At 37.3% G+C, this 20563-nt stretch overlaps 1 protein-coding gene across 13 annotated transcripts in view; it reads right to left on the bottom strand.

Moving 5' to 3' along the window:
- CDC14A (cell division cycle 14A) overlaps positions 1–20563 on the bottom strand; it is a 210407-nt gene that overhangs the window by 26741 nt on the left and 163103 nt on the right. For all 13 annotated transcript variants that reach the window (XM_060412161.1, XM_060412179.1, XM_042251431.2 and 10 more), the window contains one exon: positions 13849–14008. In XM_060412161.1, the coding sequence (XP_060268144.1) occupies positions 13849–14008 (160 nt within the window). The remainder of the gene's footprint in view (positions 1–13848; positions 14009–20563) is intronic.

Raw genomic sequence — 20563 nt, 5'->3', positions numbered from 1 at the left:
ACCAACACATTTCTTCCTCACAAAAAGAGGCTGAATTATACATGCTGCTTTGTAACTTACTTTTTCACTTAAATGTACTGTGGAAGTGTTTCAGGGTAAATTTTTAAGATCCTCTACATTATCATTTTTATGGCTCTATAAAATTCCACTGTCTAGATGTATCAAATTTTATGTATTTTGCCCTAGGCCAGGCTGTTTTCTGTCTTTCATCATTATAAACAGTTCCAACAAACATCCTTCTATACAAGCACATGGTTTTTGAATCCATCCTATTACTGCTGCCTGAAGATAAATGGATAGAAGTGGAATTGCTAGATTAAAGTCTCCTGCTATATATTATCAAACCACCCTCCAGAAAGACTACAACATTTTAAATTCCAACTAGCAATGTTTAAGAGCTTTTTAATCCCCCAAACCCTTGCTAATACACCATACATACATTTCTTTAATCTCACATAACCTGACAGGCATAAATAGCATCTGTGTTTTCTTTATTCCTAAGGAAGTAGAACATTTTTTTAATATTTACCAACCATAAGCACTCCCATTTTATTTGTGTACATAGAGTTCTCAGGTTGATTTTTGAGGGTTCTTTACATTAAAAAAAACAAAACCCCTCATTTGAATGTGACACAATTATTTCCTCTTAGTTGATTACTATGAGGTGAGTAAATTAGAGAGATCAAGACTGGTGGGGAGGAACAGCAGTAGTCTGATGAGAGATGACAGACTGGACCAGGCAAGAAGAGCTGCTTGGAATCCAGGACCTGGGGAAGGAAGAGGGAGGGGAAAAGAACTGGACACACAGTAGAGGTCTGAAAAAATCTGCTAAAATCTAAATCATGGAGTTTTTATTTTATTTTATTTTATTTGGTCTCAATCTATCACCCCTTATTTTATTTCTGTGGCTACTGTAAAAAGTTTTACCCATTTTTAGGATGAAGAAGGTAAAACATATAAGCTACAAAATTCTTAGTAAATGATTAACAGCCTTCAAACTCTTGACAAAAATAGTTATACACAACATTATTCAAAACACATTTAAATTAAATTACAAAATTAATTTAAATAAAAAGTCCCACACACCTATGGTCAGTTAATCTTTGACAAAGGAGCCAAGAACATACAATGGGAAAAAGAGAGTTTCTTCAGTAAAGGGTGCTAGGAAAGTTGGACAGTTGAATGTAAATCAATGAACATACCCTCTTGTCAAACACAAAAATTAACTCAAAATAACTTCAAGACTTAAATGTAAGATAAGACACCATAAAACTCCTAAAAAGGTCATAGGCAAAACATTCTCTGACATAAATCGTACCAATGTTTTCTTAAATCAGTCTCCCAAGGCAGTAGAAATGATAACAAAAATAAACAAATGGGGCCTAATCAAACTTACATGATTTGCACAGCAAAGAAAACCATAAGCAAAAAGACAACCTACAGAATGGGAGAAAATACCTACAAATGATGCAACTGACAAGGGTTTAATCTCCAAAATACACAAATAGATCAGCCAACTCAACAACAAAATATCAAGCAACCAGATTGAAAAATGAGCAGAAGATCTAAATGGACGTTTCTCCAAAGAATAAATACAGATGGCCAACAGGCACATGAAAAGATGCTCAACATCGCTAATTAGAGAAATGCAAATCAAAACTACAATGAGATGCCACCTCATACCATCAAAAAATCTACAAATAACAAATGCTGGACAGTGTGTGGAGAAAGAGGGAACCCTCCAACACTGTTGGTGTGAATGTAAGTTGGTGCAGCCACTATGAAAATCAGTATGGAGGTTTCCATATGATCCAGGAATCCCACTCCTGGGTGTATACTGACAAAACTTTAATTCAAAAAGATACATACACCTTTATGTTCACAGCAGCACTACTGACAATAGCCAAGACATGGAAACAACCTAAATGTCCATCAACAGATGAATGGATAAATATATAATAGAATACTACTCAGTCATAAAAGAGAACAAAATAATGTCAATATTATTTTGGATAATGGATGCAACTAGAAATTATCACACTAAGTGAAGTAAGTCAGAAAGAGAAAGACAAACACCATATGTTATCACTTATATGTAGAATCTAAAATATGACACAAATGAAACCATCTACAAAACAGAATCAGAATCATGGACATAAAGAAGAGACTGGTGATTGCCAAGGGGAAGGGGTTGGGATGGAGTGTGAGGGATGGAGTGGGAGGCTGGGTTAGCAGACGCAAATTATTATACATAGAATGGACAAATGACAAGGTCCCACTGGTATAGCACAGCGAAGTATATTCAATATCTTATTGCAAACCGTAATGGAAAAGAATGCAAAAAATGAATGTAAGCATATGTATAATTTTGCTAGACAGCAGAAAGTAACAGAACATTATAAATGAACTATACTTATTTTTTAAATATTTTTGAAAAGAAACAAAAAGCTAATATAGAAGGGGATTTGAGCTTCCTGGAACCCTGAGAAAGACATGCAGATGGGAATATAACCAAACCTGTACTTATTAGGGCACCTATAACATAAATCAGGGGGCTTTCCAGGTGGTACAGTGGTGAAGAATCTGCCTGCCAATGCAGGAGATGCAACAGATGAGGGTTTGATCCCTGGGTCATGAAGATATCCTGGAGAAGAAAATGGCAACCCACTCCAGTATTCCTGCCTGGAAAATTCCACAGAAAGAGGAGCCTGGTGGGCTACAGTCCATGGAGTTGCTAAGAGTAGGATACAGCCGAGCACAAGCGCAGCATATGCTGGGTCATAAGCACCTGCGTGGGGGAAAATGTATTAGAAAATACAGCTCCATTTGTCATGAGGCGTAACTCAATCCCAAGAACTGACAGACCTGGGGGATTCTGAGGCTGTTTCTGATTGGGTACTGTTAGACCTCACTCTTTATACCAAATTCATTCCTCATGATGACTAATGATGAATAGTCACAAACAACAAAGGCTAACCCAGCCCTCCCTGTGCTCTTGGGCTTCAGCCCCTCTCTCCAGAGTCTCAGTGCAACCCCCACTCCCTGCTCTCAGCTGCTCTAGGAGCAGCAAATCCCCTGAAACAAAGCCACATGGTTGCTGGTGATGGTGAGAAGCCTAGCCCAGGGAAGACCTTGTGTTTTGGCTCCCAAGGAAAGCGGTCTGCTCTTAGGCTCCCTGTTGGACTCCTGAAGGTCTGAGCATCAGCAGCTTTTCATTTGGATACCAGCCTGCCTTACGTAAAGACAGGAAAATGAGAGTCAACTAAAACACATAAGGAAGGAGCATTTTTAAAGATATTCTTGGATGGCAGTGGGCAGCGGGAGTGGGCAGCCATGCCACTGGGGCCGCTGTGCCTGCTGCTGAGCAGCACCACAGAGTTCAAGCCCTGAGCCTTTGGAGTAGGAGCACTGACTCCCAAACCCCAAACTACCAGAGAACTAACCCTAGGAGTATCGAATAGTGAGAACTCACACAAAGGAAAGCACTCGAATACAAGACCCGGCATCACCCAACCACCAGCAGCACCCTGTGCAGGATACCCATCTAAACAACAGACAAAGCAAAAATACATCAGCAGACAGGATTACCACCTCAACTCAGCCTTGCCCATCAGAGGAAAAACAAACAATAAGCAAAAACGCAGCACAAATCTCACCCTATGTGAAGCTTACACAAACCACCAGACCAGCCTTAGGAGGGCAGAAACCAAACAGAAGACAGAATTCAACCTTCTTCAGGGAAAGAATTCAACTGTCCTTGAAGCCTGGGAAAAAGGCTTCAAACACAATAAGTTAATATTGTGACCTCAAACACAATAAGTTAAAAAAAAAATGAAAAGGCAGAGAAATACTGCACAAATGAAAGAATAAACTTGGAACACAGAAGTCCAAATAAATGCAGAGGAAACAGGCAAACAACCTGAAAAAGAATTCAGAATAATGATAGTAAAGGTGATCAAAAACTTTGAAAACAAAATGGAGAAAATGCAAGAATCAATTAACAAAGACCTAGAAGAATTAAAGAATAAACATACAGAGACAAATAACACAATTACTGAAATTAAAAATACTCTAGAAGGAATCAATAGCAGAATATCTGAAGCAGAAGAACGAATCAGTGAGCTGGAAGATAAAATGGTGGAACTAACTTCTGAAGAGCAGAATAAAGGACAAAGAATGAAAAGAGCTGAGGACAGTCTCAGAGACCTAATCATATCAAATGCACCAACATTTGAATAATAGGGGTCCCAGAAGAAGAGAAAAAGAAAGGGGATGAGAAAATTTTTGAAGAGATTATAGTTTAAAATTTCCCTAACATGAAAAAGGAAATATTCAATCAAGTCCAAGAGGCACAAAGAGTCCCATACAGGAAACCCCAGAAGAAACACGCCAAGGCACATACTAATCAAACTAACAAAGACTAAACACAAAGAAAGAATATTAAAAGCAGCAAGGGAGAAGCAACAAGTAACATACAAGGGAAACCCCATACGTTTAACAGCTGATCTTTCACCAGAAACTCTGAAGGCCAGAAGGTAATGGCAGGATATATTTAAAGTACTGAAAGGGAAAAATCTACAACCAAGATTACTGGGCCCAGCAGGGATATCATTCAGAAGTGATGGAGAAATAAAAAGCTTTTCAGACAAGCAAAAGTACCACTAAACCAGTTTTACAACAAATATTAAAGGGACTTATATAGTCAAGAAATACAAGAGAAGAACAAAGACCTACAAAATCAACCCCAAACAACTAAGAAAATGGAAGAGGAACATATATATCAATAATTACTTTAAATGTAAATGGGTTAAATGCTCCAATCAAAAGACACAGATTGGCTGAATGAATACAAAAACAAGACCCATATATATGCTGTCTACAAGAAACCAACTTCAGATCTCAAGAGACATATAGACTGAAAGTGAGAGGACAGAAAAATATATTCCATGCAAATGGGAAGCAAAAAAAGCTGGAGTAGCAATCTTCTTATCAGACAAAATAGACCTTAAAATAAAGAAGATTACAAGAGATAAGGAAGGATTCTACATAATTATCAAGGGATCAATCAATGCAAGAGGAAGACATAACAATTGTAAATATCTAAGCACCCAAAATAGGAGCACCTCAATACATAAGACAAACACTAACAGACATAAAAGGAGAAATTGACAGTAACGCATTAATAGTAGCTGACTTTAATACCCCACTCACACCAACAGACATATCATCAAAACAGAAAATTAATAAGCAAACACAAATCTTAAGTGATGCATTAGATGAGATGGATCTCATTGATATCTTCAGGACATTTCATCCAAATGCAGGAGAATACATCTTCTTCTCAAGTGCACATGGAACATTCTCCAGGATAGACCACATCTTGGGTCACAAATCAAACCTCAGTAAATTTAAGAAAACTGAAATTGTATCAAGCATCTTCTCCAACCACAATGCTATGAGACTAGATATCAATTACAGGAAGAAAAGTGTAAGAAACACAAACACATGGAGGCTAACAACACGTTTCTAAATAACCAACAGGTTACTGAAGAAATCAAAAGGGAACTCAAAAAATTTTCTAGAAACAAATGACAATAAAAACATGACAACTCAAAACCTATGGGATGCAGCAAAAGCAGTTCTAAGAGGGAGGTTTATAGGAATACAATCCTACCCCAAGAAACAAGAAAAACATCAAACAGACAACCTAACTTTACACCTAAAACAACCAGAAAAAGAACAAAAAACACCCCTCAAATTAGTAGAAGGAAAGAAACCATAAAGATCTGAGCAGAAATAAATGAAAAAGAAATGAAAGAAACAATAGTAAAGATTAACAGAACTAAAAGCTGCTTCTTTGAGAAGATAAACAAAATTGACAGACCTTTAGCCAGACTCATCAAGAAAAAAAAGAGAGAAGAATCAAATCAACAAAATTAGAAATGAAAAAGGAGAGGTTACAACAGACAATGCAGAAATACAAAGGATTGTAAGAGACTATTATGAACAACTATATGGCAATAAAATGGATAACCTGGAAGAAATGGACAGATTGTTAGAAAAGTTCAATCTTCCAGGACTGAACCAGGAAGAAATAGAAATTATGAACAACCCAATTACAAGCACTGAAATTGAAGCTGTGACTTAAAAAAAAAAAAAAATCTCCCAAAAAACAAAAGCCCAGGACCAGGTGGCTTCACAGGAGAATTCTATTAAATATTTAGAGAAGAGCTAATGCCTATCCTCCTAAAACTCTTTCAAAAAATTGCAGAGGAAGGAACACTTCCAAACTCATTCTACAAGGCCACCATCACCCTGATACCAAAACCAGACAAAGACAACACACAGAAAGAAAACTACACCCCCATATCACTAACGAACGTAGATACAACAATCCTAAACAAAATTTTAGCAAACAGAATTCAGCAACACATCCAAAAGCTCATACATGATAATCAAGTTGGGTTTATTCCAGGGATGCAAGGATTCTTCAATATATGCAAATCAATCAATGTGATATACCATATTAACAAATTGGAAGATAAAAACCATATGATAATCTCAATAGAAAAGCTTTGATAAAATTCAGCACCTATTTATGATTAAAACTCTTCAAAAAATGGGTATAGAAGGAACCTACCTCAACATAGTAATGGCCATATATGATAAGCATACAGCAAACATTATTCTCAGTGGTGAAAAACTGAAAGCACTCCCCCTAAGAGCAGGAACAAGACAAGGGGGTCCATTTTTACCATTATTATTCAACATAGTTCTGGAAGCCCTAGCTACAGCAATCTGAGAAGAAAAGAAATAAAAGAAATCCAGTTCAGAAAAGAAGTAAAACTCTCACTGTTTACAGATGACATGATACTATACATAGGAAACCCTAAAGATGGTAACAGAAAATTACTAGAGCTAATCAGTGAATTTAGCAAAGTTGCAGGATACAAAATCAATACACAGAAATCACTTGTATTTCTATATACTAACAATGAAAAATCAGAAGGAGAAATTAAGGAATCAATCCCATTCACCACTGCAACAAAAAGAATTAAATATATAGGAATAAACTTACCTAAAGACAAAAGAACTGTACACAAAAAATTATAAGACGCTAATGAAAGAAATAAAAAATGACATAAACAGATGGAGGGATATTCCATGTTCCTGGGTAGGAGGAATCAATATTGTGAAAATGACTATACTACCAAACACAATCTACAGGTTCAATGCGATCCCTATCAAAGTACCAATGGCATTTTTCACAGAACTAGAACAAAAAATTTCACAATTCATATGGAAACACAAAAGACCCTGAAGAGCCAAAGCAGTCTTGACAAAGAAGAATGGAGCTGGAGGAATCACCTTCTTGACTTTAGATTATACTACAAAGCTACAGTCATCAACACAGTATGGTACTGGCACAAAAATGTAGACCAATGGAACAAGATAGAAAGCCCAGAGATAAACCCATGCACCTCTGGGTACCCTATTTTTGACAAAGGAGGCAAGAATATACAATGGGGCAAAGACAGCCTCTTCAATAAATGGTGATGGGAAAACTGGACAGCTCCATATAAAAGAATGAAATTAGAATACTTCCTAACACCATACACAAAGATAAAGTGGATTAAAGACCTAAATGTAAGATCAGAAACTATAAAACTCTTAGAGGAAAACAGGCAGAACACTCGATGACATAATCAAAGCAAGATCCTCTATGACCCTCCTCCTAGAGTAATGGAAATAAAAACAAATGTAAACAAGTGGGACCTAATTAAACTTAAACGCTTTTGCACAGCAAAGGAATCTATAAGCAAGGTGAGAAGACAATCCTCAGAATGGGAGAAAATAATAGCAAATGAAAAGACTGACAAACCATTTCCAAAATATATAAACACCTCATACGACTCAATATCAGAAGAGCACAAAACCCAATCAAAAAGTGGGAAAAAGACCTAAACAGACACTTCTCCAAAGAAGATACACAGATGGCTAACAAACACATGAAAAGATGCTCAACATCGCTCATTATTAGAGAAATGCAAATCAAAACTACAATGAGTTATCACCTCACACCGGCCAAAATGGCCCTCATCAAAAAGTCTACAAACAATGAATGCTGGAGAAGGTGTGGAGAAAAGGGAATGCTCTTGCACTGTTGGTAGAAATGTAAATTGATACAGCCACTATGGAAGACGGTGTGGAGATTCCTTAAAAGACTAAGAATAAAGCCACCATATGACCCAGTAATCCCACTGATAAGCATACACCCTGAGGAAACCAAAATTGAAAGAGACACGTGTATCCCAATGTTCAATGCAGCATAACTTACAATCACTAGAACACGGAAGCAACCTAGATGTTCATCAACAGATGAAGTTGTGGTACAGATACACAATGGAATATTACTCAGCCATAAAAAGAAATGCATTTCAGTCAGTTCTAATGAGGTGGATGAACCTAGAACCTATTATACAGAGTGAAGTGAGTCAGAAAGAGAAAGATAAATACCATATTCTAATGCGTATATATGGAATCTTAAAAAATGGTACTGAAGAATTTATTTACAGGCCAACAATGGAGAAAAAGATAGAGAATAGACTTATAGACATGGGGAGAGGGGAGGAGAGGATGAGATGTATGGAAAGAGTAACATGGAAACTTACATTACCATATGTAAAACAGATAGCCAATGGGAATTTGCTGTATGACTCAAGAAACTCAAACAGGGGCTCTGTATCAACCTAGAGGGGTGGGATGGGGAGGGAGATGGGAGGGAGGTTCAAACGGGAGGGAATATATGTATACCTATGGCTGATTCATGTTGAGGTTTGACAGGAAACAGCAAAATTCTGTAAAGCAATTATCCTTCAATAAAAAATAAATTAATATAAAAAATTTTGAAAAAGATATTCTTATTTACAGGTGATGGTCTAGCTAAAGAGCAAATAACGGCATAAAATATGAAGATGTACTTTATTCTACCATTTATCCAGTATATACAGACAAGATGAAAACCAAAATAAAATAAATTGTGCCCACAGATTTCAGTTAGATAAATTACTGACCAACATATTAATAAAACAGAGAAAGCTACTAGGGAGGCCATCGTGTAAGCCATTAAGAAAAGATCTTTTAGATGAAATATAGCACACTATGGAATAAGATGGAAGAGTTATAATAGAAAAATGACATAAAAGGAGAGTTTGAAATAGAAACAAGTAAAAATAGAAATCAAGGGACCAAAAGAAAAAGACGAAAATAGCATTTTTTGCAGATTTAAATGATTTGGCCAGGAAAAATGACTGGGTCATCTCTAAAATTCTTTCCAGTTCTCAGATGCTAAACCTATGAGATATAAAAGTTGGGGGAAAGGCAAAGAGGTCATCTTCATAAGTTGCTTCTGATCAATAAAAAATTTGGATTTATCAGAGGCCCCCCAACTCATCCCTGATGCTGGGGAAGATTGAAGGTAGAAAAAGGCGACACCAGAGGACAAGATGGTCGGATGGCATCACTGACTCAATGGACATGAATTTGAGCAAGCTCCAGATGGTGAAGGACAGGGAAGCCTGGCATGCTGGAATCCGTGGGGTCGCAAAGAGTCAGACATGACTGGTTGACTGACCAAAAACAACCCAGATTCATCTTTCCTCCTTTTTCCTGCCACTGGTTCAGACCTCTATCATCTGGACCACTGCCTTGTGACCTTCCACCTCTAGCCACACACAGACACCAGCACCTCTTCAACAGCACAGCCAGGGTGAGCTCCCCTAACGGTGAATCTCCCCTGACTAACAGCCTCTGGTGGACCCCAGCAACTCTCAGATTGGATCTGGAATGTCTCAGTGGACCTACAAGTAGAAAGAAAGGTGCTTAAAGGTAGGGCCTTAGATATTCAATTTGTATTTCATAGATTTCTAAGATATACCCTGTTCACAGGGATATTTATAAGTCATAGTAACTGAGTGAGGTAATTAAAGCACCACATTCTCGTTTATCTGATTGTCAATTTATGTGAACTCGGCCAAACATCAGCAGCACCTGTGTCTAATTAATATCTCTAAGTCAAGAGTATATACTGACTGATGTGCTAATACTGGACCATCACCCTGGAGTAGGAAAAGAAAAGGATAGAAACCATAGTGACTCCGGAGGAAATTTCCGAGGATAGGCTGGCTACGTACTAGAGCCACACAAAAGAACCCGTGGACAGGCAGTGGGCTACAGTGAGGGGCCTCAGGGTCGGGGCTAACTCTGGAGCCTGAGCCCCTGGGTTCAAATGACAGCTCCACTCTACTTTGTGATGTTGGGCAGGTGGCTTCCTCTGCCTCAGTTACGTCATCTGTAAAGTGGACCTAGTAAAGGTGCCTATTCCATACCGCTGTTGTAAGGACTAAATTTAATCCATGTTAAGTGCTTAGAACACTGCCAGGCACATAGTAGGCACTGTTTAGGTTGCTATTGTTGTCGCCCTGTAAGCTCATTTAACTCCTTATTTATCTGGCACTTTAAATAAGGTGCATTAAATTTCATCTTTTTGAAACCATTTTTAAAAGTCTTTACTGAATTTGTTACAGTATTATTTCTGTTTTATGGTTTGGTTTTTTGGCCAGGAGGCATGTGGCATACCAGCTCCCCAACCAGGGACTGAACACACACCCACTGCATTGGAAGGTGAAGTCCCAACCACTGGACCTCCAGAGAAGTCCCTTAAAGCCATTTTTTATAAGCCCAATGCACAACGGATCCTAAGGACACTGATGATCAAAACGAGCACTTATCACTGGTACTATTTTGTATTTGAGTATGTGCAACCCTTGGATAGTTTGAATTATTATTCCCAATTTCATGTCTGTATTCTTATTTGTTTTCTGTGAAACTGTCGGTCTTTGTTCATTCAGGTAATATCTACAAAGTCCCTGTGGGGCTAGGAGTAGAATTATGATGAAGGCAGAGAGATGGACGCCTCCATCTTTATAAAGAACTGCACCCAGCAAGGAAGGAGAGAAAGGAACATGAGGAAAAGGACCGAGCAAAAACAGGGGCATGGGACAGGGAGCCCACTCCAGACCCACATATATCTGCTGAGTACATTTCATAGCGCCTAGCCAGTACTAACAACCAGGTTCTATGAAGGTAAAACCTCTGTCTTTAAAAGGTTTCTCCTAACTCTGAGTAGACCAAGAGAATTCATTAAAGCCATAGCCTATTCCATTACTATGGCCCGAATCATTCCAGTTGATACTTCTGATTATTTTCCTTTTATTCACCCTATAAGCACTGGAAAACTACACATTCAAGCTCTCCAAATCAGGTAACTATGGAGTTTCCTAAGCTTCCTAATAACCAATTACAGGAAAATTCCTGTAGGCCTGGAAATCAAAAGATAATTTGCTATTTCTGCTTTCTGACTTTAAAAAATAAAAACACCTTTAGAAGATTATTGACTTTTGCAATTTCTTTGTACATAAACTAAATATATCCAGGGTTTCCATGGGCTTCTATCCTGAATGTTGGTATAGAACTTGAAACACATTATTAAAACTTCTGCAGCATTCTTAAAGTATTTTCCCAATTACAAGAAAGATAAAGAAATCACTAACTCATATACACTCACTTGAGTAAACTAACTCCCCATATTCATGGAGACAGCACCAGATAAGCATGGCAATAAAAAGACTGAGAATCGTAAGAGGTATTTACACAAAGCATCAGCTAACTATAAAGTGGCCAGCTAACTATAAACCCATAGATATGTCATGCCTACAATCTTAACCACACCACCATTCCCTAGTATTTCTGAACCCTTTCATTTCTGTCCTCTAATTTCAAAACTAATAGCACTTCTGAATGAGAACTAAAGTAATTAATTTGAGGGGTTTTGAAAAGAGGAAGGAGGTAAAACAGCTAACATCTGAATATATGTTCATATTTAAAACTGACATGTGAAATTTCAATCATATTGCATTCATCACCCTTTCAGTGATAAATCAATGTTCACTGATCTCAAGTTCAACAAATTGGGTTCCAAAAAAGTATGAGAACAAATGTTCTAACTATTAGATGTCAATTTAATACAGATTATAATAGTAAAAGCATTATGTTTCTGCAAGATAAATGTATTTCTTAGATAGATGGACAGGTTTCACATGTACCTCTTCAGAAGTCATAACTCAAAAGTCTTATTTACTTGAACTCAACCTGAAGAGGAAATGCTGACCAGAACAACAAAGTGGTCTCGTTTAGCTATATTATCTCACTAAAATGACAGTCCATATCCTGTTTGCTTTGAAAAGGTCAAACTATAACACAAAGACAAGAAAAGGTCTCCAAAGGCTCTGAATGTCAACGCGACCTTGGCTAAAAAGATTTACGCCTGGTCAAACCCTAAACTCAGCCACTTCATTGGTGACTGTCCTGGAGAGCAGACCACAGGCTTGAAAGCTCAGTTCCTCCAGCAGCCTCCATCCTTCCTCTTAAGGAAAACTCCCTATCTCCAAACACTCTCATTATCTTTCCTGGTGAAAGGAAAAAAACAAATCTGTTTGGGTTGCCAACTGCTGACCTAACAGAGCTATGATACATTCCTTCCATCCTCAAGGGCTAAGCCTGTTCGAGGCCCTTGTCACTGCCTAAAAGAATGTACATCTACACTTGCTGCTTAACTATTTTAATAGCTTTCCTGCCCCTTTAGGGACATAAAAATAAATATAAACCAGGTGCTTACCTTCGCCTGAGTCAATACTGTGATGCGTGAGCACATGCTCACTCTGTTATGTTTAATTTTTTGTGACCCCATGGATGGTAGCCCACCAGGCTTCTCTGTCCATGGACTTTTATAGGCAAGAGCACTGGAGTGGGTTGCCATTTCCTCCTCCAGGGGATCTTCCCAAACCAGGAATCAATCCACATCTCCTACATGGGAAGGTGGATTCTTTATCATTGAGCCATCTGGGAAGCCCGTAGTCATATTGTGATAGAAAAAGCTAAACTAGCAGCTAGACTACCTGCTCCGAAGGTGGTTCCACTGCTTAACAACTCTGTAACCTTGAGCAAGTATAGAATTTTATGCAACTCAGGTTTCTGATCCACACAAGGTAAGAAATTAGAACAAATTATTTCCAGGTTGTTTTTAGTTCCAAGAATGCCCATGAGCCTAATTCTTAGTTAATCACTACCATTTTTTTTCAGAGGTAGGAGGTATAATAGAAAAAATACAGATTTAAAATCAGGTAGACCTGGATCGAATTACGTTTCTAACACTAAGATTAGAATTTCTCTAATATTCAATTTCCTTATTATAACATAGAGATAATGTTGCCTAACTCACCTGATCTCTAGTTATACAGATTAAATCAGACTATGTATGTCAACTATTTAAAGTGGTTTGCTTCTACTGGAATCTCAAAAAATAAAAAGCTGCCCCTGGTTATGCTTTCAACTCTGGACCTACTTTAGAAATCATGTATTTGAGGTTGCAATGTATCATTTGTGGTATGTACCATCCAATTATCACATTAAGATTTTTCTGATTAACATCTATTTCCATTTTCAAATAGAAAGTCTGCTTTTCAATTTCGCTTTACCAAGCAGTTTCCAAACCAGAGTAGATTCCTTTATAATTGTACTCCTTAAATTACACCTTTTTTTCTTGTAAGGATAATTGCTTTCTTCGCTTTTATTCTTGCCTTATAGGTGGCGCCTCCACACCTAAAAATTTAGTACTGTCATCATTTAGAGAAGAGGTACAGCTATGTTATGTGTGTTCAATCGAAAAACGAAGAAATGCAGAATGTCAGTCTTAAGGAGATAGGAAAATCTTCCCAGAAAACAACTCACCTCTCCAAATCTCTCCATGTTTTGTATTTTAGATAAGTTTCCACCAATAGACATATCATCCAAGCTAGAAAGAATTTTATTAATACTTCCTTCACTGGATGGTCTGTTTTTCAGTTTGGATCGGAAAATGTCTCCTTGGACCCATAGTGATGCCTGTTTCCTGGAAAAAGGAAAATAATAATAATAATTTTTAAAATAAATGACTATCATCTCTTCAGAAATATGACATCTCATAGACAAAAAGATATAGCAGATAGATATTTGCAATCAGACTAGAAAGACTATGAAATCTTGGAATAAAGAAAATAAAGTCATTTTCTGAAAGATAAAATAAAGTTCTATATTAAATACAAACACCCTTCTTTCAGTATATGTCTGTACAGCCCTACATGGGTTGACTTTTAAGGTTCTCAGATGCTTAGAACAACTTCCACAGAAATAAAGACTATGAGCTAATTTCTCCTTTAAATATTAATTTGAAATCTGTAATATATTTCTAAAATAGCAATTTGATACATCTGTGAAAATAGCTGGAGTGAAATGGACTCAAAGATAAAGGTGAATGAACTTAAGTTAGACAGGGATATCACCTTAAAAAAGTACTAAACACACACCTAATTGTATGTGGTATCATAAAAAGTCATGAACGTATAACTTTACAAACCCATTCTTATGATCTAAAAATAAGGTTTATAGCCTCAAATTGATTATCTTTTGGGAAAAAGAAAATGTAGTTGACATTCATCTACAAGCTTCCCTTTATTCAAACAGGGCATATTTACAACTATTTTAAGGCTATAAGAAAATAATTTAAAATGTGTAAGCAAAATGACAATTTTGGGCTACTATTTTTATTGATGGGGTCACCTTCATACACCCCCATAGTTCCATACTATATCATACTGTACAGATTAGAACTCAACTAAAAAACATTATAGTTCATCATAAGGAATACCAATAAGTAATGAAATAATAACATTATCAAGGACATGTCACCAATAAGAACACAGATTTCTTTCTTGAGGCAACAGGAAGACCCAGTAATACTTTCTCTCAAAAGTTCCACATATCACAGAAAATTCAGGTTAAAACGTGATAGGAAAAACAACCCTCCCTGAAATGTCCTATCTCACTGGGCCTTCAGGAAAGGAATCCATCTTTCCTTCTAAACAAGGTTTATTCCCAAATCAGAATGTTAGTGTTTATGGTTAAAACTGTTGAGAATCTTGAAGAAGTTAACCTTTAAATTATGGCAAAGTTTATATGTGCAACCCCTCCAACCAAGCAAATCCATACCTAGGCATCATACTACAGAAATATTCACTTGTGTATAAGATATAAACATGCTTGATACAATATTATCTGTAACAGTAAAATAATGGAGGCATATGGTGGACAATAGGTTTATTAAATTATAGTAAAGCTATTCTGTGAAATATTATACAGTCAGAAAAGTCTGAGATGGCCTTACATGTGGTGACAGGGAAGAACGGCCATGAAACAAGACACTAGTGAATGAAAAATTAGGTGACAGAGTGTGGAAAGTGTGATCCTGCCTTTTGGGGAAAAAATGAAAAATGTTACAATTCCCAGTTCACAGTTATTTGGAAGATTATATGCCAAAATATTAAGGAGTTATCCTCAAGAATGGAAACAAAGGAAACTTTGCTTTCTACTTCATAATGTCTACACTTTGGGCCTTTTTTTAAAAAAACAATGTGCTGTTTGCCTTTGTTAAAAAAAAAAAAAAGATGTGAAAATAAATAAAAATATAGATCAAAGCACAACAAAGATAGAGTAAGTCTGAAAAGGAATCCTTAAAGTTGTTACCATAAAAGACAGCAAGCAGTACATCACTACACTGTCTTAACAGGAGCACCTTTAGAAGTCAGGAGAAGAAATGCCAAAATTTTAATAGCATAGGGTGCAACTGAACGATTGAGGGGGGCATTCTTTATTTAAATATAATATCCTACCCTACTTTCAAGGCTTCCCTGATAGCTCAGTTGTTAAGAATCCCCCTGCAATGCAGGAGACCCTGGTTTGATTCCTGGATCAGGAAGATCCACTGGAGAAGGGATAGGCTACCCATTCTAGTATTCTTGGGCTTCCCTTGTGGCTCAGCTGGTAAAGAAACCGCCTGCAATGTGGGAGACCTGGGTTTGATCCCTAGGTTGGGAAAATCCCCTGGAGAACGGAAAGGCTACCCACTCCAGTATTCTAGCCTGGAGAATTCCAAGGATTGTATAGTCCATGAGGTGCAAAGAGTCAGACACGACTGAGCAACTCACTTTCACCCTACTTTCAAAGAATAAGTTTTATTTTTCTTTTACCTTTTGTTCACTTTTCAATATTTTTCAAATAAAGCAAAAGAGAGAAAAAAATGCCTTTAGATATAATTTCTGAGACAGCCTTTATGGATGTAAGTATTTAGATATAGATAGCTAGTATACATATAAAGTATGTTGTCCATATATAAGACTAACTTATCATTCCTAACATTGTTTTAAAATCAAAACTAGGTTAAACCATGTTTCTAACTAGGTTAAATTTTAAAATAAAAATCTGGTGAATTTTTAAATATATGAATAAAATTAAAATTCCAGAAATCTATACACACCAATTCGCTAAGGAGTATGGCAACATCTACCTTCTACCATGGGATTTTTTTTTTTTTTTTTTTTTTTGCTTCTTAGAAGCAAACTTTCAAGGATTATTTCCTGAACTTAGGATACGTAAATTGATGAGGCTAGCATAACCACTGAATCATAGTTAATTCTTCTATACCAGTTGTAAAAATATATATTCAAAACAAACTCTTAACTTTTTCTTCCTTTGTGGAAATCTTCATAAAATCATGGAATAGCCTTCCTGATACTTTTCATTTTCAAAAATTCTTGCCTTAACTTTTCACTCCTCAAGCTTTTGTTACATCCAGCATAACCTTTTATATGATGCTTGACTATTATATCCTTCCAGTAGTAGTACACAAAATCGTAGTCCTTGGCACTGTACAAATACTTCAAAAAATAAATTCATAAATAGTAGAGGCCTTGGGCATCTGGTCAAAACCCCAGTAATAAAGAATTGCTTCTTCACAGGGAGAGAAGACTTAGCCCTGTCACAGATAATGAAAAAATCAGCTACATGAAACACACAGAAAGGATAGAAATATACAGATAAAACAGAATTCCTGTCCCTCAAGAAATTTCCAGTTTAGTATGTGAAAAATAAACAACTGAAATCCAATAGTAAAGCCCTATAACCATGATTTGCTAAGGAGCCTAGGAAAAGGGGCCCCTGACTCAAACTGAAAGAAGCAGACACAAGTTATCTGGGAATCCAGAAGTATATAGAACAATGAGCAGGGCTTAGCCAGCAAGAGTACCCCCTGACAAAGAAAACCATGTGAGCTTGAAGAAACAATGGTAGCAAAGAAGACTGTATGTATGGAAAACTGGATTGTTTGACTTGGCTGAAGGGCCCCTCCACAGGAGAGGAGAGGAGGTGAGAACCAGCTCACAATGGGCTCTGCACGCCATACTAAGAAATTAGATCTCAAAACTGAAGGGAAGACCCTGAGGAGGTCTTGAGGTATAAAAAACACAGAGAGGGGAAAGGAAGGCAAGGAGCTGGAAGGCCCAAGAGGATAAATTGAAAAAAATTCGAATTCTGAAATGTTATAAAGTGAAAACTCTGCTGCTGCTGCCAGCCTAAAGATGAAAATGACAAAGTGACACCTTTCACTTGCTCAGTTTAAAAGACTTAATCTGTCCCATCAGTGGAAAGACTTGATTTGAACTTGAAAATACAGATGAATAAGGTGTCAAAGCTGATTTGTGTGTTGCTAAGCGATGCGATACTCAAGTGCTCCTTAAGAAAAAGCAGCACTTCACGCAAATACCTTTTACACTGACAGTGGAAACCACGCTAGCTTTTATTGTGGTATCTATTACTCCTTAAAAGCCTCATCTCAAATAGAAGAAGTAAAACATGTATTTTTAAGTAGTTAGCATTTAAAAATCAAATCCTATGAAGCTAATGTAACAACTCAAAGTAAATCCTCCAGTAAAGTAGTGCATTTTCTAAGAGAGCATGACATAATTGACCCTCTGCTAAAAAAGAACTTGTGCTTTGAAGTGACTTTGAACAGTCTTGAGAAAAGTAGCCAGTGCTGGGGTCATTAGTTTTGGCCACGTCTTGGCCCTGGGTTATTCAGGTTTGGGTCAGCCAAGCTTGGGACATAAGAAAAAGAATTAATTCAGACTTATTACAAGCCAATTCATAGTCAATTATGACATAAAACCTTCACAAGTCTTTTAGAAAAAAAACCTGCCTTCAGTTGCCTTGTTGTAGATATTTCTGGAGTGGGTTGCCATTTCCTTCTCCAGAGGATCTTCCCAACTCAGAGATCGAACCTAGGTCTCCCACATTGCAGGCAGATGCTTTAACGTTTGAATTCAGAGTACAGTGGCAGCCATTGTTGTGCAACTTCTGTAGCTGACCTCTTCTCCCATATTTCCCTGACTGCAACTTAATCCCATCTCCACACCGTAACTTTTCCTCTTTATCACTTCTTCTATCCTCAACACGTATTTTCCTAGTATGACCTAGTCCTGACCTCAGTGTCCATCCAAAGCCACCATTTAGTCATTTCATAAAGAAACTCAACCAACTCTCTAGGTCGACTTGGGCCTCCTCCAGCTGTGACTTGAGCCCCAGCCTTCCCTGTGTGCCTACTCCACTAACTGCTCTATTATTATAGTAACAAGCAGTTCCTGGTTTAAAGAACTGGGCTAATGAAATGGTCTAACTGGATATCAAAGGAAGACAGACTAGAGAGCAGTACCCAAGATTCAGGAGGTAGGAACGAGACAGGTAATCAAGAAGTTCTACTCTTACCTTGTATGAATGGAAGATTTAATAGGAAGATGTTTAGGAAGAATTTGGGCTTCCCTGGTGGCTCAGAGGTTAAAGCATCTGCCTGCAATGCGGGAGACCTGGGTTCGATCTCTGGGTTGGGAAGATTCCCTGGAGAAGGAAATGGCAACCCACTCCAGTATTCTTGCCTGGAGAATCCCATGGACGGAGGAGCCTGGTGGGCTACAATCCATGGGGTCGCAAAGTGTTGGACACGACTGAGCGACTTCACTCACTCACTAGGAAGAATTTATGAGGGAATGGGGAAAGTTATTACTTCTGAAATACAAAAGGAGAGGGGAAAAATAACTTAGGGAATCCCCAAAAGGATTCAATTCACTAGCTAATTCACATTTAGGGATAGAACCTCACAATTAGGAATTAGATTGCTGGTAACATATTGAAATACAAACTTTATAGGTAAACTTAATGCTTTATCGTTTACATGTTTTCCCCAACTTTAACCCTTTTACATAGGAAACAAAACAAAAATCATTCAATCTTCTATCTTCAGTAACTGACATGAATATTTCAAGACAAATTTCTGATGCCACCATTGCCAAAAATTCCTTTTTAACTGTATTGTGTGTGTGTGTGTGTGTGTGTGTGTGTGTGTGTGTGTGTGTGTGTGTACATGCTCAGTCTCTTAGTCATGTCTGACTCTTCAAGACCCCATGGACTATAGCCAACCAGGCTCCTCTGTCCATGGAATTTTCTAGACAAGAACACTGGAGTAGATTGCCATTTCCTACTCCAGAGGATCTTCCTGACCCAGGGATCAAACACATGTCTCTTGCGTCTCCTGCACTGGCCACCTGGGAAGCCCTTATCCTTTTTACTTAGATCTGAATTAGAATTTTACCATTGTTATCCAGTAGATTCAATGCCAGCTGAGAGCCAATAAATAGACCAAATGATACAGCAGTAAATATTGAAAAGCAATATAATCAAGTGTTACTGCAAAAAAATATGACTGTCAAATAAATAGTGCAAACTCAAGTCTATGCAATGTGCTTGTTATTTTAATAAACAAACCACATTATTGCCTATTATTATTTTAAATTCTTTTGTTCACAAGATTTCAGATTTTAAGTTCCGTATTTTAGGAAAGATAGGTTCTCAAATCTTTAAAAGATATTACTAAAAAAATTTTAATCCATATTACTGGAGCTAGTCCATGTATCTTTAAAAGATACTATAAATAGATTATAATGCAAAGTTCAGGCTGTTATTGCTAGACATTTTAAAGCATTTTTCCATTTTTCTGGATAGGTCTTCTTCATCTTATTTTTGGTAATTTCCTGAAATGAAAACAATGGTTGAACTATTCATTTCTTCTGTTGCTCAATCCAGTTGTGAAACTCATCATATGCCATAAGCACCAAACTAAATATTGCGTAAGCTACAAGTAAAAATGAGCCACAAACCGTTGTTATACAATGCGGCTGGTTGACCAGCAGCATCGAATTCCCTGGGAGCTTGTTAGAAAGGCAGAATCTCAAGTCCTAGCCCAGAAATCCTGAACCAGAAACCGCATTTCCCAAGATCCCCCAATGAATGTTGGATACCTTAGTATCTGAGAAGTACTGCAGACAATTGAAGGCTTATAACTAAATTATAATGTGGAAAAATATCCAACTTTACTGGAAGTTAATGAAAACATCTATGATGTGCTCAGTCATTTCAGTCATGTCTGATTCTTTGCAACCCTATGAACTATAGTCCACCAGGCTCCTCTGTCCATGGGATTCTCCAGGCAAGAATACTAGAGTAGGTTCCCATTTCCTCCTCCAGG

This window comes from Ovis aries, chromosome 1 (assembly GCF_016772045.2).
Source record: "Ovis aries strain OAR_USU_Benz2616 breed Rambouillet chromosome 1, ARS-UI_Ramb_v3.0, whole genome shotgun sequence".
NCBI classification, from domain to species: Eukaryota; Metazoa; Chordata; class Mammalia; order Artiodactyla; family Bovidae; genus Ovis; species Ovis aries.
The sequence above is the reverse complement of the archived record's forward strand: the minus strand, read 5'-3'. Positions and strand labels throughout refer to the sequence as shown.